Below are 23,222 nucleotides of genomic sequence, written 5' to 3' on the forward strand. Positions count from 1 at the left end.
AGCTTCGCTGTACCTCGAACTCGGGGCCATGTTTGTCAAGCGGAACAAGTCGAGGCCATCGCTGAGAGCAAGGGACACAGATGATGATGATGATGTGTCGGCTGGCTCACCGCTCGCAAAGTCGAGTACTGGGCGAGAGGATGGAAGCGTGACAGGAGATGCACCCGAAGATGGAGGAAGTGTGATGGAGAGGATAAAAGCAAAAGCAAAGGAGAAGAAGAGTTCGGGGAAAGGATCAAGATTGAGCTTTGGTGGTGATGCCTCCGAAGATGTGTCCAGTCGAGAGGGAACACCCTTTAAGGCGAAAAAGTCGCTCTTATCGCAATCGTTCAAGCTCCCAACAACGGATTCACCTGTGGCGAGTTCTAGCAGTCGAACGTACTCTAGCGAGTACTTGTCAGAGCTAAAGGCTGCTACACCTTCGAAAGCGCCTCAGAGAGTCGCAATGGAGGACGGTGAAGAGGATGAGTGTGGGATATCTTCCTTGGCTCAGCACAAATACGCCACACAATTCTCAGAAGACGTTTCGGCTGGGATCCCGGACCCTGCGGCTGTAGCTGCTGCCAAGATGAAGCGTCAAGCCGCGGTAGAGAGCGCCAAACACGATCTTGGGGAGGACTATATTGCACTCGGTGGCGGTCAGCTGGCGGTGTACGATGGCGAGAAGGGACCCCACCCCGAGAGCAGGTTGATGCGCGAGGACGATGAGGGGGAGGAGGGCGATGAAGGTGGGTCTCGACAGATACCTGTGGAAGGCTGGATGCCCTTTGACGCTGTCCCCAGATCTCGCAGATTACACAGAAGTCAACGACAAAATCTTCCTGGGAAAAAAAGCCAACAAGGCTGCTGCCCGCAGACTTCGAGGCGACATCGGAGACATGATAGAAGATCGGTGCGTTTCCCGTCAAGCATCATTCTGTTGGCTCACCATTCCTTAGTGAGGCCGACTCGGAGAGTGACGAGGATACAAAGGAATGGGAAGAGGCCCAGGCCAGAAGAGCTGGACGAGTCGAAGATATGGAACTTGAGAGGATACTGAACCGAGGATACATTCCCGCACCGAGTGAGTGGATGGCCCCGGAGCCGCCAGACTCCCCGCTGAGCTATCGACATCACTGACATCACGCCAGTCCCAGCTTCACGTCCAGTCCCAACACTTGGGCCCGCACAAGCTCGTTTGGCCAAATCCTTGACCGAACTCCGACTGAATCAAGCCGAAGCCACGCACAATTTAGAGGGCACCGCCAAAGAGCTTGCAATGCTCGAAGAGCAAGAGAAGCAGCTGCGTTTAGAGGTTGAACGGATGGAGGGGAAGAGGGAGTGGGTTGAGGAGTTTCGGATATGGGTCGACACTTTGGGCAAGTTTTTGGAAGAAAAGGCGAGTGGACCCTCTGGCTCGTTCTTCTCTATACACACTGACATTGCAGCAGATCCCGCGCTTGGAAGAGATCGAGAAAGATGCTTTACATCATTTGACGGAACGTCAAGATTTGGTGAACAAGCGTCGTTATGCCGATATCTCGGATGACCTTTCGTTATTCCTCGGGTCACCGATGCCAGACCCAGAAGACGTGGATGAGATGGGGCGGTCTCGAGAATCCGAAGCTGGTCCCAGCAGTGCCGTAAGGCGGTCCAGACGGTCAGACAGGGAAGCGAGAAGATCACGGCGTCGCACAACTCGGCCGGCTCAGGAAGACGAAGGATATTCTACCGATTCCAGCCTGGCTCAAGGCGATGCCGAGGATTATCGAGTAGCCCAGAGAAATCTATCAAGGAGTGTACAGGGTCTACTTGAGGATGTCAAAGCAGAAGATTTCCGTGATCCGACACTGGGGTTAGCCAAGCGGTTTGGAGATTGGAGGAAGCGGTACGAGGAAGAGTATCTACAGGCTTTCGGTGGTCTGGCTTTGGTCCAAGCTTGGGAGTTTTGGGTCAGAGGCGAATTGATCGGATGGGAGCCATTCAGGGTGAGTCGTAAATCGCCGGAGAGCGTTGCTGAAAAATGGCAGGACTCTACGTCCCTCGAGTCATTCACTTGGTTCACCGCTTTGCATGAGTACTGCCATCCGCGAGAGACGAACGGGATGAATGGCGATATTGACATGGAAGGCGACCCTCCCCTAAGCCCAGAAGGCGATCTCGTTGTGGATATGGTTGCAAAAGCTGTGGTACCCTTGTTAAACAAGATCATACAAAGTGGAGGATACGACGCATATTCATCGATGCAGACACGAAAAGCCCTGGACCTCGTCGAAGTCGTCCGAGATCTCGTAGGGCCGGAGAACAAGAAATACCTGGTAAGCCTTACTCTGGGATGGATGGTGAATCAAGAGGCTGACAACGATCGATAGTCCCTGCTGAGCGCTGTCTTTGGCGTATTCACACAAAGCATCACCAACCTTTCGGATCTGATAACAGCTTGTTCCAGACCGGATGCCATCCCTCCTCCCGCTTTCGACCCGGCATCCCGATTTGCCACCCAACGATTCGCTCGGAAATGTATCAAACTCCTTCGCAATATCGTCTTCTGGCGCCGTTGTTCCACTCGCGAAGTCCAAGATTTGGTCAATCTTTTAGTCGGCGAAGTGCTTCGACCAGTCCTGACCAAGACCTGGGAAGGAGGCGGGAAGGAGATGGCCGAGAAGGTGCGTAGATCGCTCGTTACTGGTGCTAGCAGCTGACACCTTTCGAGCAGATAGCTGGCTTGGCCAGAATCGATTTGCGCCCGGATCTCGCCACTTTCCTCCGGGACGGACCCGGATATAGCAGGTAAACAGTACTCACGCGCCATGCATGATGCTGCCTGTCGACCTAGACGCGATTGAGGTATGTTGAGACGCTACTGATGTTCGGCCCGACTCTCTCGTACGGATTCTGACAGTGAGAACCGTCCGCCATCATCCGCTCCGAAGTGGTACCGTCATCGCGCCTTCCTGGCATCTCCACGATACGGTCACCTCATGATCTGCGGAAGATTAATCGAATGGGCATTCTGACCCGCTCGTCTGCCTCTTTGTCGTACGCCTGGCTCTACTGAGTCGGATCGTCGAGGCCTCATGACGTATCGAGGCTCGTTCCGCCCCTTACATTCCGTTAGGGGTTTCTAAAGCAGCATATTGTCGATGTAGCGTCAACATCTTGTAATGCCGTCATGCATCTTGGCGCTCTGCCCCGGCGATGTCGCCACCTTCGACAAATCCACCGCCGAGATTTTCAGCGTCCAACATAGCCTCGTATTCCTCCACGGTCATTCGTGGTCGTTTGGCGACTGGGAACTCCGGATCAACTTCTTCGGCTGCACCACTTGCAGGCGACAATTGCTCAGCTGCGGCCAAATCTTCAGGCACTTCTGGACCATCCTCGTCGTCAGCCGTCACAGGACCTTTCATCTGATCTAGAATCTTGGCGCATTCCAGTATAGCACGTTGACCCCATTCCACAGTATCGGGTTTGAACTGATTCTTGAAACGGACCGTCAGACAAGACCGATGGTATCCAATATTGCGATCATACTCACATACATGTGCATTCCAAGACGATTCAGCTCGTCTGGTGTCCAACTGTCTGCGAGCAGCTTGAGTGAGCCCATGATATGAGGGCAGTAGTCTTTGAACGCTCGAGTGATATATAGATAAGCCTGAAGGAGACGGATGAGTCTTCTCGCCAGCATCTGAGTGCGTGACTCACTGTTGACGGCGGGACAGGAACCCCTTTCTGTATCGCCCGCCAGGTACCGTCCGGACGCTCGATGACTGGTCTGCGATCGTTAGATCGAAAAGAATCTGGTGAGCTTACATTCTGCAGCCATGCGTCAGCTCGAAGGTGGCAGCCAGATAGATGGGCCTCAGGTCCGACTCACTTCGCTCGCAAGATCTGAACCCAAGGCTGAGAGCTGCCGACGATCTCGCTGACGCTTTTCTCCTTGCCCTTGTTTCTCCAATCACGACTATTGGTGTCATGGACCTTTTTCCGCTTCAGACTCCACTTCTGATCATCTCCGCCCGGCAACTCAGCAAGCTCCTCTTCGGCCTCCTTTGTTTCTTGCTTGTTCAGAATGTTTCCTAACATCAACGCATGCCTCAAAGAGGAAAGGTGAACGTAGACGTGGGCTATTGATAAAGCCTCTTCTATATCGAAGCCTAGTCGGAGAGCCACGGTATAGGCCCAAGCTGTTTTTAGAGGGGCTCGGTTGACAGTTATAGAGACTGGAATGAGTTTCTATGAGAAAAATGGTTGATTCCATCAACGCAAGGCATGGCGAACACTCGGATGGTCTGAGGGGGTCCTCACCTCTGGATCGATAATCTCATGGAATTCCAAAGTCTTTGGCAGCTTTGCCCTGTCTTCTTCGGACTGCAGTGGCTCAAGCAGGTCTGAATCTCGTCCGCGCTTCTTTTTCATCGGCTAGACATCATTCAGCTCAGATCTTAGACGCTCTTTCGCTTCACAAACCTGATTATCTGCAATCCCCTTGACGGCGTTGAGAACCGACTTCCGCCCTTCTTTGTCGGGCAGCAAATTAGCGAGCTTCTGAGCGGTCAGCTGGCTCAGTCGTTCCCTCGTATTATGACTGTTATATCTGGTGAAATCATCAATCTCGAGACATGTCGACACCCGACCCCTCTGCCAGGTCTAGCTTACATCTTTGCAGCGAGGGCCATGGCGACTCTCATGTCAACACCTCGAGAGGATAACAACTTGAGCCATTCTTGCAGGGGTAATTTTGCCGTAGGCGATACTGATACTTCTCCCGAGCTGCTGGACATGCTGTGAACAGGCTCTCTGCAGCTTCCTTCCTTCCTTGTATGTATATGATTTGTTGCTAACAAGATGCTCGCTGCTACTCGAATGCCTCAGCTCGCCGCTGAATCTCTCGATCGCTGATGAATGACGTAAAGAACCCAAAATGTCCGAATTGGTTCCAGCGAATATCCCTTCTTCGAGAGCTGGGCGAGCATCAGCAGCAGCAGCAGCAGGAGGAGGTTGCAGAGCAGCTTCCATTCGGTCGAAGAAGTGAATTTCAGACTGGTCCGCTTCCTACGAGTCTCCCGCAGTCTGAGGTGCAGCGGGTCTGCTCGTGGCTATTCTGTTGTTGTGAATAGAGGCGAAGCGCCGTCACACAAGCGATATGCCATGATAGACAAATCTGCGGAAAGCGACGATATCACTCCATTGAGACCTGGGGAGTTCCGCCTTGTGGGGTCTGACCATCAGACATGGCTCCAGAGCTCAGAACGTCTCTCTGGATCCAGCTTCATCCACATCTCCATCTTAGACTCGTCCTTCAATCCACCACACAATGCCCATCTAGCTTTGGCGTCTGAACCTTTCCCGCCAAGATCCGTGTCCGAAGATTTGCCTTCAGCCTATACCCATCGCCTGCTCGTGTTCTCGACCACGAATGTCGACAAAAAGCCAGCATCAGGTGATCCGACGTTGGAGCAGCGTGTGGAGATGATCAAAATGCTCGCGTCGAATGTGGGCGGCCCGGAATCGAAATCTCCAGCAGCAGTGGGATTGATCAACGAGCCTACTTTCGTTGGCAAAAGTCGGATCATCCATTCCTACCTCCTGACAAGAGGATTCAAAGAGAGACCTCATCTGACATTCATAGTCGGCACCGACACGCTCACTCGTTTCTTCGATCCCCGATATTATGGCGCAGTACCCGGTGGTATGAATCAAGCTTTGGACAGATTCTTCGTAGAGGAAGGCTCGAGTCTAGTGTGTGGCCGACGGAAAGGCGAGGAAGAAGTGGAAGCTGCATTACTGAAGCGAGAGGAGATCCGTCAGAGGGTAGACAACGGTCAAGTGCGATTCTTCGCGGACGGCAGTGAAGACTGGGCAGGAGTGAGCAGTACTGATGTACGGAAAGCGGTTCAGAGAGGTGACTGGGACGGAGTGGACCGGCTAGTGACGCCAGAAATAGCGGCTTACATCAAGGACCAAAGGCTTTACTCGCCCACAGGGGCCTAAGACACAATATTGATGCAATGAACGAATGCTGAATACAAACAATGTGCAATTGCTTTAATCTGATGAACCTAGACTCCACCTAGAGTAATCCTCCTGACTCAACTCGATGGGGCCTGAATCCTCAAGCGATTGTCGTCTGGACTGATCTTTCTCCCATTTACTCTGAGATCGTTGTGCTGCTTGACTCGACATGCGTCCACCACCTCTTGTTTGCCATGACCACAATTCCGCCGCCATGTCCTTGTCCCGCAAAGATTTTTCCTCTCTGGTAGTAGTTTGAATAATCCGGCCTTTCACATCTTGCGTCTCGCGATGCTTCATACGACGCTTCATATTCTTGAAATCACGCCGTCCCGGGATCTTGTTAAGCATGTCTCTCTGACGAGCGGCTTCCGCAGGGTCCATAGCGCGCAATCGCAAGATTCGGGGAATCTCCAGACCAAATTGTTCCATGTCAATGATGAAGTTGCGAATCTCCTGTCGGACACGGGGCGATACATCGAAAGCCTGTCGCCCACGAGGGCTGATGAACTTGTTCGACCGGAGGTCCAAACCCCATCGTGCGCCACAAGCATCCACCATAGTCGAGAGTAACAAGGCATCCGGGGCGATCCCCCGCGCCCGATCCCGATGAATTACACCAGTCTCCGGATCCCAAGCAGCTTCGAGCCATGATGACCTAGCGAGGCCGTATATGTGCAAGATCATTCGAGTCGGTTGCCTCGGAACAGGAAGATAGTCGTAGCCATATGGTCCGGAGAATCGCTCGAGACCGGAGATGTCAGGCCTCCGTCTGACATGACGCTCCCGCTTTGAGAACAGGGCGACGTCTCTCCAAACGTCTAACATGGCAGTGTAGGTGTGGATGAGGATCCGATGATCATCCCGATCTTCGCCCCAGAGTCCGTGACGCTGCTTCCAAAATCGATCCGCTTGCAATGCCTCGTGAAAGACTTGCTGTGCGAGTCGCGTTTCACGCACCATCCGGAGAGCCCACAACATCTTCTTGTATAGTCGAGGACGAAGATAAGGATCTTTCTGCCCTCGCTCTCTTCGCCGCCTGACGATATCTGCCTCCTCTTTACCGAGACTCGGGATCAGCTCATGAACGAGCTGCCTGATCCGTTCAGGTTGATGGGTCCGGACGTAGTACACGAATAAGATAATAAATCGTTCTTGAGGCTCATCGAGAGACATGGTTGAACCAATCTTGGCGACATCAGCTGCAGTAGACCTCTTGATGGTATCCACAAAGACATCCTCCTTGGCGGTGACTGAATCGGGGTTTGTGCCTTGCGCGGGTTGTTGTCCTCCTGTGAGTCTGTGCGATTCTGGCGTTGAGAATACCAACTCCTTGGTCTCGTGCATCAATTTCTCATCCGAGGTGCCTACTGCATGATAGAAAAGATCCGTGATGATGCCCGATAGACGAGGACGAGCAAATCGAGAAGAGACATATCTCAACAAAGGCTTTGCAGCAGATAGATCTTTAAGCCTTCTGAAGCCATACTTGAGCAGAGCTCGACAAGCCGGAATACTGAGAGGAGCCATCCCATACAACGCAATGACAGAAGGCTTCGTAGGTGTCACACCTCCTTCCTGCGTTGCGGCCTGTTGGATCTGTCGAGTTCTTTCCAAAGAGACTGAAGATATCGGAGGTCGCCAGCAGAGAGATTGAAGGGCCAAGTGGATATGCGTATACGCCGTATAGGCCCATTCGTCTCGCGCCGAAAGACTTCTCGGATCGATTCCTTCCGGATATACTTTGGGCATGAATGGTGTACGACCCAGAGCTCGCATGAGCGTGCCTTTCGATAGCAACGGTAATGTACGAGAATGGATAGTGTTGGCTAGGGTTGCGCAGGCCCGCATAGAGATCGCAAACTCCTCGTAAGACACGATATCTGGATCCAGATGGAGGTTAGAAACGATCATTTCAAGTAGATTCTCAGCTGGTGCAGGCACGAGCGTTGGCGGGGAAGTAGGGTTCGGCAGTGGAAAATTTCGCATCTTCTCGCTCAGTGCCAATTTGCGGGGATGCCAGAGGTCGATGCGGCCATGGGGAGACAAGACCTCTCCAGGTAGAGACCAAGATCGTATACCTTGCCACCATGTCTTGAGCAAGTCGGAGGCGAGCTCCAGCTCGTGACGACCCTGTTCCGGTGGGCCGCCCCCGTCGTAGAAATGTTCGATTTGAGCGCCGATCGCTATACGCCCTTCCATAATCCACTCCTCCACCATGCCGACGTAGACTCCAGCTGCCAAGTCTGGTCTCGCAAGCTCCACGCAGGAAGATATGAGCGCTTCGTAAACTTCGATGGGTCTATGATGTCGCAAGTCCTGGAGTCGACCAAGCAGGGCCAATAGGTTTTGCAGCTTCTGGATCGATCGAGCACGTTTTATCGAACCAATGATGCGGCTGTAGTGAGAGATGAAATCGACAGGAGTTGGATCTACGTCTGCCTGAGAGTCTGGAACATCGTCTGGACGTGGTAAAACCGGTGGAATCCCGGCTTGCAATCGTGCTGCACATTCCGAAAATAAGAGAGATAGTGTTCTCGATGAGAATCGCCCTTTCCGTTTAGGTTCTTGGGCCAGACCAAAATCAATAGCTGCTATCATGAGCTCAACTGCCATCCATGGTCTCCCAGTCCTGATGCAGTGATGGACGATTGTATGGGTGTCTAGTCGAGAAAGAGAGTCGAATGATGGTCCAGCGACAGTAGGATGTCGTTTTAGGAAATCTTTGGTTCGCCCCATCTCCTCCCAGGCCAATCGATCCAGGTAATCTCGGAGTGACCGATTCCTAGCTCGTGAAATGGCTCCCCTCGAGTGAAGCTGGGGACGTCTGACCGTAGGGTATTCAGCAAACGAGCTTGCTTGACCTCGAGTGTTTGAAGCGTCGTCAGAGTAATTATTCGATCGGCTGAATCTTGGGTAACGTCCACGCCGGGAAGGACCTGCTTGTACCCAGACAGGCTCGACCAAAGGATCCTCTTGCTCCTGCAGTGCCTCCTGAGTTGCAGAGGATGCTTGCCTCGCCTGCACTCGAGATGGGCAGCATCTTCGGCACCCCGACATTTGGCCGGAAACTTTTAATCGTGCCCTTGCTGGGTACATGATGAGAGCCCAAGGCTAGAATTACATGTTCAGAGCATGTTGAGGATCAGACACTCACCGATGAGCCTCATACATACATCCAAAGACTGCCCCAGACTGTGAATCTTCTCCCGAGTGAGTGCTGATGATCAAGAACAGATGCTAATAACAATGTCATGATGTTCAACGAGGAGAAAAGCATGGCGGTTCGTTCCCCCAAATATGGTCACGTGATGTGTCAACAGCAATTCATCGATCGACAGACTCTCGGTATTCAGGGCCCCACCCATTGTACATGAATCTATCAACATCCAAAGTCTCATTCATCGCACTGTGTTCCTTGACGGTGACTGTATCGATTTGAACATCTCGCGTTCAGTGTATTCCTACTCTGGAGATCTGCTCTGACGAGACCCAGGACTGTGCTCTATTATTCGCCGCGGGTGGACGACACCGTAGAGGCCACACACGTCCCTTGCTTCTCAGTGGATCATCGACTAGGAATTTACTTATTGACGAGGTCTGCTTCATGCAATCTATACGTTCATACACCCTTCTCTCATTGTGTGAGTGATACGATGTCTAAAAGATTTTGTTCAGTGTTGCTTACCCTTGCAGCATGCCCCGATCCGCTGGTCTCATCCATCAAGAAACACGCCACCATCGACTTCCTTACCGACATCACAGAATCACAAGTCGTCCAAGCCGATTAACAGACCTCCCCAGTCTCCTTCCAGGACCTCTATCAGAGGCGATATAGCCTTATCTCCTAGAAGATCCCCGGTTTCTTCTCCTGTTATCGATATGTCCCAATCAAGGTCACCTCAGCTGGATGCTGTCCAGCCGACTACTCCAACACCACACAAAGGGGCGAGGCGTAGGAGAGCAAATGGAAAGCAATCTGTTCAACGAAAATCTCAGAATAACTTCAATGCGTCCGGTGACGATGTCGGGCCCGACAATGAGCGTTCATCCGAGGACGACGAGTTGCTGTTTGACCTTCTGGGTGTTCCGACACCGGCAAAAGCCAATACTGCTGTCCCAGGTCTCCTTCCCATTACCAAGGATCAGATGAAGTCTTCGAACACCAGATCCACGAAGCGTCAGGAGAATGCTCATGATTCCGGACGGACACCGAGTGGGAGAGACGGTGAGGCCGTACCACCGAGAGGCAAAGGTCGAAGGAAACCTCGTGGCAGCATGTCCGACAGCGAGGCTTTCACTCGCCCGGTCTCTGCTCGCAAAGGCAAGCTGTTCCAACCTGACAGTGATATTCAATCTGAGGACGCTTTCACCCTGCCTCCCGCTGACACCTCGTCATCTGCCATTATACGGAAAGGCAAAGGCCGGCCAGCTTCACAAAAAGTTGACCAGACCGCTATGGAATCGTCACAGTCGTTTGATCTTCACTCGCTGAGCCAGAGTCTCCCGTCAGTATCTGGCCTGGAGATGCCGCCACCCACATCTGCGAAGAAAAAGAAGGAGAAGAAGAGTCGCAAGGTGGCCGCTTCTGGTAACGACGAATCTTCCGTATGGGACATGCCTGACATGTCTGGCCCAGGGGGAGCTCAGACACTTACGGTGAGTCTGACTTGCTGCGCGTGACAATCTGGCACTGACGTGGGCAACTAGTGGCAGCAGCAACTGCAGGCCACCGAGTTGTCAAGCACGCCGAGGCGCGACAAATCCCTTCACACTTCGACTAAATCTCTCAATCATGCCTCTGACCCAAAGCCTCGCGCTCGACCCAAGAGCTCGCATCCCGCTAACATACCAAACCCTCCAATATCGTATCCTTTGGTCAACAAGCCGACTCAAACCAGAAGACGCTCCCTAGACGGCTCAGTACCGTTGTCAGCATTTGATCACACTATTCCATATCACACTGGCTTCAATGTAAATCGCGCACCACAGACACCCATCAGACTCCCCACGTCTCAGAGCGCCGCATCAGATCTACCTATTCTCCAGGGCGACTTTCCACGCCTCAAACATGGCTCAAAGGGACCTCTTGGCGGTCTCGTCCCCAAAAGCAATCCCGCAGGAGGGCCAGTACAGGGCATCAAATATGCAGGTCCGACATTCCACAACTCTCCTCACGCGGCCAGCCTGCCGAAACCCGATCTGGAAGATTTTTGACATCCAGCGGAGACGCGCGATGTATATCAACATTCGCTGTATACGCCTGAGCTTGCCGTTGTATAAGTATCTTGTAAATGACCTGTAGGAGCCAATTCGACAACAACTCTCTTTCAACTCGATTCAATAACATCAGGCGTCCGTGCTTTCGGATGATCATCTTCTATCCGTTGGATCACTGGAATCCTATCATCCCGGGTCATGCCGCCATCCATGACTCAAATCGAGAGTACGAGCCCAATGGCCCGAGGGGGGGGGGGGGGGGGGGGGGAATAAAGCTATTCGGCGGGAGAGATCGACGGGGAGGAAGGTGAGGAGTGGCAGGCAGAATGGCCGTCGTGTCGCTCAACCGGCGCGTCGGAGTGGGATGTTGAGTGATGCATAACCATTCGCTCTTCGTCGGTACAGCTGACACTACACTCACAAACGAACTGACTATACACCCGGATAGCTTGTGGTCGAGTCCGCCACCGGTGCTGATCCAGTACAACAACTGGTGGTGAAGGGAAGAGTCTCCTCGACGATCAAGGCGCTACCTTTCACCCTCCGACGGGACATCCTTTCACCGCTGCTTGCTTAGGTGCGATGTTCGCAGCCTTAAGCTAACCTACTGTATAAGGCTGCTCTTAGAGCCCCTCTTATCAGTGTTGTTACTCATCCTGCCCGTATTAAGCTGCAATCCACTCGCGATGCCAATCAAGCTACGCCACCAGAAGCCCTTCTGGCTTGCTGCCATCGAGTGGGCCTGCGCCGTCGCTCTTTTAGGCTCCTTGATCGTTTCCCTCGTTCTCATTGTATATCGACTACTATGCGATCGCTTCCTCAATACCCGAATCAGGCTCTCCGATGAGCCTACATCTCGATTGACGACCAGAAAGGGCGCTTTTCATGGTTGGCTATTGGCCAATGTGGAGTCAGATTTGAAGGGTGATGGCCAGCCCGTGGACACGATGCGTTTTTGGGGTTCTGTGAGTGGCGCATAAAGAAGATTGATCACGGCTGACCAATGAAATGAATCAGATCAGGCTGCATCGTTGTCTGGTTCTTTTCCTGGCGACTGCAAACGCTGCTTTCCAAACGTACCGTCTTGTCCTGTTCGTCAGGCAGCCAAAGCAATTCGACCTCTTCATCATCACCGAGCTGATGGCCGCAATATTTATCCTCGCTCTTTGCCTTGCTTATGCCTTCACGAGATCGATCGCAAATCACAAGTCACTTACCTATCACATTGCCAATCTGAGCGGTGTCTATTCTGTCTATTGGTACTTTGCTTCCCTAGGACAAGATCTCGCTGTTGGTCACGAGCGCGACATCACCTGGCATCAATATACCTCACTGGCGTTCGGGATCGCGATTGCTGTCAGTATAATCATAGTCCCCACCGGCCCGCCTCTCTACCAGGACCTGTCGAAACTATACACCAAAGCAGTCACCGAAAAGATCCACGAGACTGGAATTAACGATCCCAAAATCCCCAACGTCAATGCAGAGGCAAATGCTTCGATTTTGAGCAAAGCCATTTTCCATTTCGTCTACCCAACCATAGCCAAGACTTCGAAGATGGATCAAGCGGATTTACAAGATTTACCAGCTGCTCATGCTTACTTCAGGACCCAGAATGTTCTGCATGAATCGGTCGTCGTCAATGACCAGAGTGGAGTGAGGCTGAGCAAGTACCCGACTCTCGGACTCCTCTGGACAGTGTGGCGTCCTGAGAGGGCAAGAATGTTTGGAGGCACGTTTTCTTTTGGATGATTGACCATAAAGCTCACACGTCCCAACAGTACTCCTCATCGAAGTCATCCTTGGACCGATCTATTACCTTCCTCACCTTTGTACGCAGCAAATTTTGTGGCTCATCGATAACGGCTCCATACGGTCTAATCTCTACGCTTACGCCGGACTGTTCACTGCCTCAAGACTGTTATTGTCCATTCTCCAGTACAAAGCGTACAACTAGTGAGCACACGAAGAGTCAGTCACTGTGCATGTCCGCTGAGCAACTCCAGCTCCACACTCTATGCGAGTCCGAGGATCAATTGTCATTCGGCTTTTCTGCTATACCAGTGGGTCCTATTCCTTCAAATTTCTCTCTCGGGAATTGGCACTGAGGGCTCGTTTGCTCAAGGAAACTGCTCACACGCAATACATATGCCTCGCCCTCGCCTACCTTGGACAGCAAGATCAAATCTGTACACAAAAAGGCGGACATCCTCAATCTCATCTCCTCTGACAGTTCGGCACTGGCCAGGCTAGGCTGGACAGTTGCACGAATGATAAAGTTTCAAGTGGAGATGGTGATCGGCTGTCTGTTTGTGTGGTACCTCCTTGGTGAGTTTTAATCATCCCGTATGAAAGCATTTTGTCTAACATATGAATCTAGGACCGTCCGGACTTTGGGGTCTTCTGACACTCTTATTGACCTATCCTCCGGCTTACTTTCTGACCAAGCTCCAATATCGAATCTACGAAACACAGTTGGAGATCAAGGATGAGAAGGTGTCACTAATGCAAGAAGCTATACAAGCCATCTCCATGATCAAGATGACAGCGACCGAAATCGTCTGGTACCGCCGCATCATGTCTGTTCGTGAGAGAGAAATTGCAAAGATCACTCAAGCCCGATTGGTTGGCTATCTCTCGGGAATACTTTAGTGAGTTTCGCATAAGTCTTGGTGACCGGTGCGGTCTCACTGATATGCGAAGTGATATCTCGCCGACATTGGTTGTCTTGGTGGCATTCGCTCATTACACTCTAGTCGCTAAGAAGACTCTCACGGCTTCCATTGCTTTCGTGAGTGATCCATCTACTTAAAGATGTATGCTTGAACCGCATAGACCTCCATTGGTGTCTTCGACGGTGAGTCGGCCTTCCGATGAATGCGCTGCAGGAACATTCAAGCTCACTTGCCCTCAGAGCTCCGCCCCGCTTTGGTTCAACTCCCTACAAATATTGCCGTTCTGCTACAGGAGATTCTCTCGGCGAAGCGAATCGCAACCTTTCTAGGCACGCAGGATATAGAGTACATGCTTGATTCGCCAGCAGATGGTCAGCCAGTACCTCAAGCAAAGTCTCTGTTCGTTAGAGGCACCATCACTTGGGATGTCCCCGCATCGACAGCACTTCAACCGGATGCGGATTCGTTAGCTCCTACGCCACCCTTTCAGCTACGCGACCTCGACGTGAAGTTTCCTCGAGGTGAAATGACATTGATAGCTGGCAAGTTTGGCTCAGGAAAGACTCTGCTCTTGCTCTCGCTTCTGGGTGAAGTCAGACTTCTGAACGGCGAGATCTCCTATGCTGTCTCTCCCTTGATGGATCCTCTCAATGATGGGGAGCAAGATTGGTCACTTGTGCTTGGAGGAGTCGCCTATGTCCCTCGGGTGAGTCGCTGTCATCTGGCTGGAGTTGACCCGGGGAGACTGCATGGCTGCAGAGTCAGAGTATCAGAGACAATATTCTCTTCGGTTTGCCCATGAAGGAAGAAAGATACAAAGCAGTTGTGTTCGTAAGTCACTCGCGTCGCTCTCTTCAAAGCGTTCACCCTGATTTCTTCCAAAAGGCTGTAGGTCTCTTGCCGGACCTCGCTCTGCTTGATGATGGAGATCTGACCGAGATTGGTGAACGGTGCGTCTATTGACCGCTAGTTAGCCACTGTCATAAAGCTCAGACAGGGGCAAAATCCTTTCCGGCGGTCAGAAAGCTAGAGGTAGGTGTATCGCTCTCGGCCTTGACTGATGGGCTTACCGATCTTCTCAGTATCCCTCGCTCGAGCGATCTACTCCAGAGCTTCGATCCTGGTCCTTGACGATATCATATCAGCTGTGGACGCCCAAACCTCGAAACATATCATTCAGGAATGCTTCCAGTCTGATTTGACAGCAGGTCGTACTATCATCTTGGCATCCCATGCAGTCGAGTCGATTGCGCCACTGGCTGAGAATGCGATCTTCTTGCACGAAGGCAAGGCCAGCTGGCAAGGTACCGGTCCAGAGCTGCTCAAATCAGAGCACATGCTCCATCTCAAGACCTCGGGAGCCGCTGAAGCCACTCCTGAAGAGACAATCATCGATGAAACCACCTCGACCCTTTTCGGGACATGTACCGAGTACGTTGTCAAGCCGCGTAATGCAAAGACTCCAAAAGAACTAGTCATCGAAGAGCAGCGATCGAAAGGAAATGTCGGCGTGGAACATTGGTGGAAACTCAAGCGGGCAAATGGAGGCAATGTTTTCTGGACCATGATGACGGTTTTATTGCTTGTCAGTGGTCTCGCCCCCGTGGCGGAACGAGGTGTCCTGGAGTGAGGATAATTTTGCGCACGTACGTGAAAATGAGCTGAAAGACGTGAATCTCAGACGGTGGACGAATGGGGCGAAAAATCTAAACGAGACGCACACGCTCGTGTTCTGGGTCTCCCTTTATACCGCTGTAAGTCTTGAGGATCGCTCCATACATTGTCTCATCGATTCAGCTCTCTTTGTCGAAAGTCCTCCTGGAGACTCTATTCGGGCTATTCCGCTTCTATGGCGGAATGCATGCCCTGAGGAAGGTGAGTGTTGATACCGGACGTCACCTGATATTCACCCTTGCAGATCCACTCAACGATGCTCGACAAGATGCTTCGAGCGAAAATGACGTTCTTCTCTAAGACCAGAGCAGGATCTATCATTCAGCGATTCGGGACCGATTTAGTGAGTAGAGCGCCACATCTGTTCTTCATTCGTTGCTGAAGTTCTGCCCTCAGTTTGACATCACATCGTGTTCTGAATTAATGGGAGAGACCGCTGAGATCATCCTCGGGAGTGAGCAATGTCGTCTAGAAACCACGGTCTCACAAACGTCTACTAGTCATTATCAGTACTGCCTCAATTACACTTGCTGCCGGATGGTCATTCGCCGTGTCTATCCTCCTGCTCTTTATGATTGTTTGGAAACCGGTAAGTTGGAGCCACTGGCTGTGGAGAACTTCGACTGACGTATATCTGCCATAGAGCACATGGTATCGATCCTCTTCCCGACAGATCCGACGACTTCAATCAGTCATACCAGGACCTATCAACGCGCACTATGGTGAATCCGTTGCCGGGGCAGCAGTCATCCGCGCCTTCGGCGTTCAGTCCATTTTCGTCAATGGCGAGTTTTGCTGTTTTTGAGATCGACTGACAAACCCTCAGAGCTGCTGCAAATGCTAAATATGAAGATCAACGTCAACGCTTGGAGTTGGTACATTGGGAGATGGCTCGCGAGTAAGTTGATTGCTTCACTTTCATGCTGATTCGAACAGTCAACTTGCGCTTGATGGACATTGTTACCATGTCCTCTGCCCTCGGTCTCATTATCACTTCGTCTGATATGACTGGTTCCAGGGCAGGTTTCATTCTCATTTTCGCGAGCGGCATCACATACAGCGTTCAGTGGATCATGATGAATCTTCGGTCATTTGAGCTCCATGGTGTCAGTCTGGAAAGAGTCGCGGAGTACGAGAATTTGGACACCGAAGACATCGACTCTCTGGAGCAGGATGGAGATTCTCGACCTGAGGATTCTCGACCTGACGGGCAATACGCCGGGGGATCGGAGCTAGCATATTGGCCGGACGTCGGTGCCATCCACATAAAGGACCTCTGTGCGCGGTATGGTGCCGACATGCCGGACATTCTGCACGATGTCTCGTTCGAAGTTCGAGGAGGAGAACGGATCGGTATCGTAGGTGCCACGGGAAGCGGCAAGTCCACGCTGGCCTAGTCATTTTTCTCATTCGTGGATGTGCCCAAAGGCAAGATCGAGATCGACGGGAAGAGTAAGTATATCGTTCGAATGGGATACGCTGACTATACTCAGACATCTACGATCTCCCAGTCGGTCTCGTGAGATCACGATTAGGTATCATTTCTCAAGATCCGATCTTGCTCAGTGGGACGCTGAGACTCAACCTGGACGTTTATGGCCAATTCACCGACGCTGAGCTGTACGGCGCTTTGCACAACGTCCAGCTTCTCAAAGATTCTCCAGACCAGTCAGAAATCTCCGAGACCTCTGACAGCAGCAGTGCGACGGCAGTCGAAAGTGAAGAAGATCAACTGAATATTTTTGCCAACCTCAATACGGAGATCAAGTCAGGTGGAGAGAAGTAGGTTGTGTTTTCTTTTGTTTTCTGGACCGGGTCTGATCACTGTACCGGGCTAACGGGCATCCAGCCTCTCAGCCGGACAGAAACAGCTGGTCGTACTTGCTAGGCCCCTGCTTCAGCGACACAAAGTCTTGATTCTGGACGAAGCTACTGCCAGCATTGATTCTGCCACGGATGGTGAGATCAGTCGCGTCGTTCACGAAGAATTTCAAGGGGTGACGATCCTGATCATCGCGCATCGTCTGAGGGTGAGCTTTGGAGTCAACTCCTTACCTCGCATGGTTTTGCTGACGGTGGCTTCAGACTATTATGCCTTGCTCCAAGGTCATTGTTATGGATCAAGGTCGACTCATCCAACAAGGTTCGCCCTTCGAGCTCATAAAACAGTCTGGCAAGTTTCAAAGCCTTTGTCAAGCTGCCGGTCAAGAGGAATACCGACAGTTGACCTCGCTCGCTGAAGAGTCAGCTGCTGCGCTGGACCTCTAGCTGACAAGCTGACAAGAGAAAACTAAGCTGATTGGATATTCTAACACTGATGTTCGCAATGCAATGCTATAGAATTTACAACAAATCAACCAATAGACCGTCGCCTCTCTCGTATGCTTCGTATGCAAATCTTTTTTTACATGTAATCTGCCGCTCCTTTGCGGCCAACCAATCGCGGCTTGATCTCGGGTTTCTCCACCCATACACCTTCGTCACCTCCACCTTCCTCCTTCTCACCTTCTCCCGTCTTCAGTCTTTTCTTGTCTACCTTTTTCTTGGCAGGCTCATCATCGTCGCCATCCTCACCGACGTCGAAGGACAGCACACCCTTACGCTTCTTTTTATCCTTCTTCGCTTTCTTCTTTTCTTCCTTGGCAGCGGCAGATTCAGGCTCGTCCTTCCGAATCTTGAATACGGGTTTGAAGACTGCAAGGTCCACCGGGCCCTCCTCTTTGACAGGAAAAGGATCTGCCCGTCGAGCGAGTTTATCATCTCCAGCTCCAACTCCATTCACAGCTTGTATTGCCTGCTTTGTACTCGGAGCTTCTTCTGCTTCCTCCTCATCCTCGTCGTCGGATGCAAAAATCGCTTTGAAAATGTCAATGCTGGGTTTTATGTAACTGAGGGTATCACGTCCTTGGTTGGCATCGTCCGCCATTCCAACTTCTCCGATCGTCCTGGGTTTGCGCTCTTCAGTCGCCAGATTTGCGTTCGAAGGCTCCGAAGCCGATGCTTCTTGATGAATGAATTTGTCTTCCCAAGAGGCGTCGTTCGTTGGAAGAGGAGCGTGCTCAAAGGTATTGTCCACCGAATTGTCATTCCCTCCTTCTCCTTTACCTGGATCTCCTTCGGGATGGGGATCGGCCACTCCGAACCGTTTACATAACAGCTTAACGGGGTAGAATTCCTTGATGACTCGGGTCATCTGGCCGTACATTCCGTTGGCTGCCGCTTGCTCTCGAGGGGTCAAGGCTTTTTTCACCTCAACTTCCACGACTTTCGGTTTGGCAGCCTCTGCTTTGGCTTTTTCGGCATCGTAGAGATGCAGACCAGGTTTTGCCTGCTTGAGATCCGTGGCTGCCAGTGAAGCTGAACCGGATGTGAAACGAGAAGACATGGCAAAGCTCATAGGCTTGAAGATTCTGGCAGAAGATGCGAAGTCCTCCAGTTCTTTGTTGATCTCGTCGAACGTCCCTGACCGGAGGACTGGATCAGGTTGAGTTGTATGGAGTGTTTGAGACTGAAGATATGATCTGTATCGGTCTTGCTTCGACGGATCATCACCGTAAGGGATGAAGCCTTTTAGGGCTGCAGAGGCTGTGCGAGGAGATAATGGAGGTATCACCACATCTTCCGCGGGCGGACGAGCTTCGACTTCTTCGGCTTCTGGCTGATCCATGGCGAGCGGCAGTGGAGCCGACGTCTTCGCTGCTGCTGCAATGCTGGCAAGTCGTTCGCGATCCTTTTCCGACATGTACTCGAAGACCGACTTGGCTTTTGATATGCGTTGTTCTTCGCCAAGTGCTGCGCCTCGCTGAATGAGAGTCAGCATTGCAGCGAAGTTGCATTCGTAAACTCACCTCCTCAAAAGATAAGGGCTTGCCCGGTGCGCCCCTGATCACCTCCTTCTCCTCTTTGACAGTTGCGGATGTCTCATCCCACTTCCGCGTCGTACCCCATACTCGAGCTGGTCTAGGTCTCCAATCAGGCGGTATATCCGGCATTTCGAACCTGGATGAGAGGTTAGATCGGCAGACTCAGTCGCAGATAGACTCACCACTTGTCAGGTGGCACACCTTTGGGGTCGAGTGTGAAGCCCGGCAGGATTGGTCTGCCGTCATGCCACCGATCTGTGCGATCGGGCCCACTGGTCGTGTCCCTCGAATTCTTTGTGCGGTCCGCATGCCCACCGACCATGATGATGTCTCCTTCGTCGTCACCACCTTGATCCAAGACGAAACGTTGGTTGGATGTGGACGTCTCAGCATAAGGATCCTCATCTTCGTCCATCTCCGGACGACGGGCAGCACCAAATGCGGCCGCTGGTGAGAACATCAGCGCGAGGCTCGCAAAAGGGAGAAAGAGTGACACCCACTCCTAGAGCTACTTCCTGCTAGCCTCCCCAACCCACTGCCCCTTTGATAGCCGAGTCCTTGTCTATCATCCTTCGGATCGAAAACCAACAATTTAACGTCCCGAGGTGCAAATGTGTGTTTCCCAGCTTCGGCATCGTCCAAATCGTCCTCTGGTACTTCGGTACCTAGACGACCGAGCTTGCCTTCTTGTATTCTCCTCTTCCGTAGGGATATCCGCGGTCCTATCCCTTGACCAGGCCTCCATCCGAGTTTAGTCAACAGCTTCTGTCCGATGGAAGTAGTCGCTGGAGCGATGAGGGATTCCAGACTCGATGGAAGACTGAAGCAGAGGTCAGCGACGCAGGACTTCAAAACCATCCTCGACTGACCCCTTGTTTGCCAACTCTTCACGCGTGCCTGCAAAGCCATCATTCTTGAATGTATCCGTATTCTCCAACTTCCTATCATCGTTCATCTGTTGCAGATCCTCCTCGTCCATGAAATCTTCCGGTCTCTGGGATGCGGACGCTCGATTATTCCTCGATGACTTGAATGTCGATGGCGCCCATCCTGTAGATGTCGATTTGAGCACATTGCGCCTGCTCTCAAGCACCTCGACTCACCCTCCTTACTCCCGACAGTGTTGCCATACCCAGCGGACCAACCGCCTGTGAAGGCTCCATGGAAACGTCGACGACCTTTCTCATCTCTGGCTTCCTGCTGCCATTCTGGTACATATTCCAACTTGTCCTTTCTGGTTTCTGCCAAGGCAGGCAAAGGCGTGCCAATCTGAATACTTGAGTATCAGTGATAGTTTACATCGGAGCCGCAGGGTGCTGGGCCTGACTTACGTAGACGAATGACTCGTTCAAGTAAGCACTCTTCAAGTTGATATTTTCCAGCTCCAGTTTGTGCTTTAGCCGGGACGTCATCTTGCCTGATGAGCAGCCCTGCTCACGCTGGCGTTAGATGGTCGATGATACATAGATGCCATGCCCATTCGGAGGCGAGCAAACGTTTAAATGACCCTCCCGGTTAGATAATGATTTTGAGCTTCGCCGGTAACCGGTTAACCTGGAGTTGCATCCCGACAGTGTCCTCGAAGACGATGGAGGAGAATGATCGAGAGACGTATCATCGATTCATCGCTGCTCTGAAGGGTCCGGAGAAGTTGACCATACCTTCGGAGACCCTTTATGGCGCCATCAATCATTATCTCACCACTTTGTCTAATGACAATCTCCTCGAGTTCGTTGACACTCTAGTACAGTCTGACAAGTTGTGGAATGCCAATGATCCGTCTGGTATCAGAGAGGCATTTCGACTGGCGTCTGCCGCGAAGCTGTTGGCACTGAAGCAATCATTCTCGTCTGCATGGCTCAAGCAAGCTCGCATCAATCGACAGCTACGGCAATGGGGTGACACGCTGGCTCATTGCTTACTCGAGGCGAGCTCGACAGAACGAAGAACACAGTGCATGATTGGACTTCTGCGAGGTTTCGATGGGGACGAAGTGTGTGAGGTCTTCAGTGAGAGCTCGTGTAGAACTCAAATCGAGGAAGAAATCGTTCTGCTTCTGGCAAAAATGGGCGCGGATCCTTCGGAGGATGCAAACTTGTTCGTGTCAGATCTGGGAGAAGTGGTCGACATTCTGCGTTCGGAGCGCCTCAAGGCATTGAATCCGAGAGTAAGACATCAAGTCGTGTCGAGTCCATATCTTGACTGTTCACAGGGCATTCTGACAGAACAACGTCAGAGCTGGCTACGAGATATAGGGTCTCAAGCCCCGTCTGGGGCCGACACAATCGCCCGAGGCAAGATCATCTCAAGATGTTTCACGATATTGGATCACGGGGGGCCTTCGAGTCGAGAGTATGCGTGGGGGGAGATCAGAACTCTACTAAGCGATCTGATTAGCATCTCGAGCGATTCGGAGCGCAAAAGTGGGTTATGCATTCTCCCCGTACTGACGTTAGCAGCGCCCTTCAATTCAGAGACATTGGAGGCATTTGTCCACATCTCCCAATCCGTCCTCGACTCTGTACAGAGATCCAAGCCTCTACTAGATGATCAGACATCGCCTGATCCTACAGTCCAAACAATGGCGGATATACTTGTAATATTGTCCGATATTTCGTCAACTGGGCGTAAAGAATCCAGGTACAGCCTCGACACGACGATCCTTCAGATTCTGGACGTAGTCTCCGCCAAGGCGAACACGAGCGAGGTACATAACCTCTTCTCGAGAATACTCCACGGCGACGAGAACCCGGATCGAGGAGCATTCGTGCTTGTGGTCGCACAACAACTGATTCATCAAATATCTGAGCGAACCTTTCGGAAAATTCTTCTTCCTCTATGTAATCTGTAGGTTCGTTAAACGGGTCTTTGATTGACAAGAACCATAGATACATCCAAAAGCCCGAATATCCACAGTCTTTCGAAGCCGCTCATGCCTACATGGTCGCAGTTTTCGAAGCTTTGCAGAAAGAGGGTGCTGAGGAATTCGACGGACGGATGAACATGGTCTCTCATTTGGCGCCGGATCATGCGGAACTGCTGCTCGAGGTAAGACATAGAGTCTGAGACCAATCTGATCTCCTGGTAGCAAAGCAAACGAGGCCATTTGACGGACTCTGAGCTCGTGAGGTCTTTCTCTACTGTCTGTGTGGCCGCCGCGAGGTATGATCCCGCGATACTGGACCATTGTGTGGCTCTCTTGGACCTCGCAGCGATTGATGCCGCCAGTCCGTTCGATCATACGCTCCGATTACTGAGAATTGCTGTCTCGATCGGTATGCCAGTAGACTCGCTCGACGCGCATCTAGACGCTATTAGAGATGTCATCTTGGCTTTGCCCCCCGCGGACCATGAACGCTCTGAATTGGTAAGAGCGTTGTTCAATACGATCATGCGTGACCTGTCGGACCATACGAAGCGTAGGGGCATTGAATGGTGGCTGAGATATCAACACGAGCTGCGAGGAGGTGATCCGGGCGACGCACTGCGTGCCAAGTTGTAAACGAACGCAGCGATGTATGGAAGCCTTGCCCGATACATTTGTGGCACTGCCACACTAAGGTACAGGTATATATCGACACAGTGCCCGTTTGCGATAAGCAGATGCCCGAACTTGATACGCATCTCAGCTGAGCAAGATCACCGTGTGTCACTGCCTCTGCTTCCTCATCGAGCGGACGCAACGGCATGCGGCGAATCGGGACCAAGGATGTAAATCGATGCTGTTGGTAGCAGGTGCGTCGAGTGTCGTGCAGACGCATCAAAAGCCCTCCATTTTAAGCGAGCTGAGCCT

General features: G+C 51.9%; 8 protein-coding genes across 8 annotated transcripts; 5 read left to right on the forward strand and 3 right to left on the reverse strand.

Annotated features, from left to right (window-relative positions):
- Positions 1 to 28: 28 nt before the first annotated feature.
- On the forward strand, positions 29 to 2,773 carry BD324DRAFT_641976 (nineteen complex-related protein 2-domain-containing protein; the record flags this gene model as incomplete). The annotated part of the gene is made up of 8 exons (XM_022017460.1): positions 29 to 728; positions 784 to 892; positions 939 to 1,063; positions 1,131 to 1,378; positions 1,431 to 1,967; positions 2,010 to 2,297; positions 2,352 to 2,645; positions 2,696 to 2,773. 8 exons carry the CDS (start codon positions 29 to 31, stop codon positions 2,771 to 2,773), a joined length of 2,379 nt encoding a protein of 792 aa, XP_021871941.1.
- BD324DRAFT_410162 (hypothetical protein) lies at positions 2,751 to 4,949 on the reverse strand. The gene is made up of 8 exons (XM_022012709.1): positions 4,642 to 4,949; positions 4,453 to 4,579; positions 4,291 to 4,404; positions 3,860 to 4,218; positions 3,796 to 3,798; positions 3,688 to 3,757; positions 3,518 to 3,637; positions 2,751 to 3,461 (listed from the first exon to the last, which is right to left on the reverse strand). Exons 1-8 carry the CDS (start codon positions 4,764 to 4,766, stop codon positions 3,150 to 3,152), a joined length of 1,230 nt encoding a protein of 409 aa, XP_021871942.1. The 5' UTR covers positions 4,767 to 4,949; the 3' UTR covers positions 2,751 to 3,149.
- A 313-nt stretch (positions 4,950 to 5,262) lies between these two features.
- Positions 5,263 to 5,958, forward strand: BD324DRAFT_563689 (hypothetical protein; the record flags this gene model as incomplete). Its single annotated transcript, XM_022013026.1, has 1 exon — positions 5,263 to 5,958. A coding segment is annotated over one exon (696 nt), but the record flags the coding sequence as incomplete, so codon positions are not given.
- A 43-nt stretch (positions 5,959 to 6,001) lies between these two features.
- On the reverse strand, positions 6,002 to 9,248 carry BD324DRAFT_680827 (hypothetical protein). The gene is made up of 2 exons (XM_022019097.1): positions 9,155 to 9,248; positions 6,002 to 9,111 (listed from the first exon to the last, which is right to left on the reverse strand). The coding sequence occupies exon 2, from the start codon at positions 9,094 to 9,096 to the stop codon at positions 6,031 to 6,033; it is 3,066 nt and encodes a 1,021-aa protein (XP_021871944.1). The 5' UTR covers positions 9,097 to 9,111; positions 9,155 to 9,248; the 3' UTR covers positions 6,002 to 6,030.
- Positions 9,249 to 9,604: 356 nt separating this feature from the next.
- On the forward strand, positions 9,605 to 11,214 carry BD324DRAFT_608367 (hypothetical protein; the record flags this gene model as incomplete). Its single annotated transcript, XM_022014110.1, has 3 exons — positions 9,605 to 9,641; positions 9,665 to 10,656; positions 10,708 to 11,214. The coding sequence occupies 3 exons, from the start codon at positions 9,605 to 9,607 to the stop codon at positions 11,212 to 11,214; spliced, it is 1,536 nt and encodes a 511-aa protein (XP_021871945.1).
- A 689-nt stretch (positions 11,215 to 11,903) lies between these two features.
- Positions 11,904 to 17,873, forward strand: BD324DRAFT_645427 (P-loop containing nucleoside triphosphate hydrolase protein; the record flags this gene model as incomplete). The annotated part of the gene is made up of 25 exons (XM_022017612.1): positions 11,904 to 11,953; positions 12,318 to 12,941; positions 12,982 to 13,173; positions 13,224 to 13,280; positions 13,343 to 13,545; positions 13,598 to 13,868; positions 13,921 to 14,008; positions 14,053 to 14,074; positions 14,132 to 14,598; positions 14,637 to 14,723; positions 14,778 to 14,842; positions 14,890 to 14,924; positions 14,975 to 15,518; positions 15,574 to 15,646; positions 15,690 to 15,767; positions 15,811 to 15,909; positions 15,963 to 16,020; positions 16,067 to 16,155; positions 16,210 to 16,351; positions 16,393 to 16,464; positions 16,503 to 16,924; positions 16,964 to 17,018; positions 17,060 to 17,348; positions 17,416 to 17,596; positions 17,652 to 17,873. The coding sequence occupies 25 exons, from the start codon at positions 11,904 to 11,906 to the stop codon at positions 17,832 to 17,834; spliced, it is 4,446 nt and encodes a 1,481-aa protein (XP_021871946.1). The 3' UTR covers positions 17,835 to 17,873.
- A 97-nt stretch (positions 17,874 to 17,970) lies between these two features.
- BD324DRAFT_578686 (hypothetical protein) lies at positions 17,971 to 20,841 on the reverse strand (the record flags this gene model as incomplete). Its single annotated transcript, XM_022013335.1, has 7 exons — positions 17,971 to 19,368; positions 19,415 to 19,565; positions 19,612 to 19,876; positions 19,942 to 20,249; positions 20,299 to 20,479; positions 20,533 to 20,698; positions 20,761 to 20,841. The coding sequence occupies 7 exons, from the start codon at positions 20,839 to 20,841 to the stop codon at positions 17,971 to 17,973; spliced, it is 2,550 nt and encodes an 849-aa protein (XP_021871947.1).
- A 62-nt stretch (positions 20,842 to 20,903) lies between these two features.
- On the forward strand, positions 20,904 to 22,964 carry BD324DRAFT_623975 (hypothetical protein). The gene is made up of 5 exons (XM_022015649.1): positions 20,904 to 21,596; positions 21,642 to 21,852; positions 21,889 to 22,276; positions 22,318 to 22,477; positions 22,518 to 22,964. The coding sequence occupies exons 1-5, from the start codon at positions 20,952 to 20,954 to the stop codon at positions 22,929 to 22,931; spliced, it is 1,818 nt and encodes a 605-aa protein (XP_021871948.1). The 5' UTR covers positions 20,904 to 20,951; the 3' UTR covers positions 22,932 to 22,964.
- Positions 22,965 to 23,222: the final 258 nt, after the last annotated feature.

The sequence above is a fragment of the Kockovaella imperatae genome (genome assembly GCF_002102565.1).
Source record: "Kockovaella imperatae strain NRRL Y-17943 chromosome Unknown BD324scaffold_5, whole genome shotgun sequence".
In the NCBI taxonomy this organism is placed as follows: Eukaryota; Fungi; Basidiomycota; class Tremellomycetes; order Tremellales; family Cuniculitremaceae; genus Kockovaella; species Kockovaella imperatae.

What these genes read in the sequence shown, in the direction of transcription:
- BD324DRAFT_410162 (XM_022012709.1), bottom strand. Translation starts at nt 4,766, where the DNA reads ATGTCCAGCAGCTCGGGAGAAGTATCAGTATCGCCTACGGCAAAATTA. An exon ending in AGGGGATTGCAGATAATCAG is followed by an intron (nt 4,405 to 4,452) that starts GTTTGTGAAGCG and finishes AATGATGTCTAG; the next exon opens with CCGATGAAAAAGAAGCGCGG. An exon ending in GTCTTGGAATGCACATGTAT is followed by an intron (nt 3,462 to 3,517) that starts GTGAGTATGATC and finishes GTCCGTTTCAAG; the next exon opens with AATCAGTTCAAACCCGATAC.
- BD324DRAFT_680827 (XM_022019097.1), bottom strand. Translation starts at nt 9,096, where the DNA reads ATGTACCCAGCAAGGGCACGATTAAAAGTTTCCGGCCAAATGTCGGGG.
- BD324DRAFT_623975 (XM_022015649.1), top strand. Translation starts at nt 20,952, where the DNA reads ATGATTTTGAGCTTCGCCGGTAACCGGTTAACCTGGAGTTGCATCCCG. An exon ending in TCAAGGCATTGAATCCGAGA is followed by an intron (nt 21,597 to 21,641) that starts GTAAGACATCAA and finishes GACTGTTCACAG; the next exon opens with GGCATTCTGACAGAACAACG. An exon ending in GAGCGATTCGGAGCGCAAAA is followed by an intron (nt 21,853 to 21,888) that starts GTGGGTTATGCA and finishes TGACGTTAGCAG; the next exon opens with CGCCCTTCAATTCAGAGACA.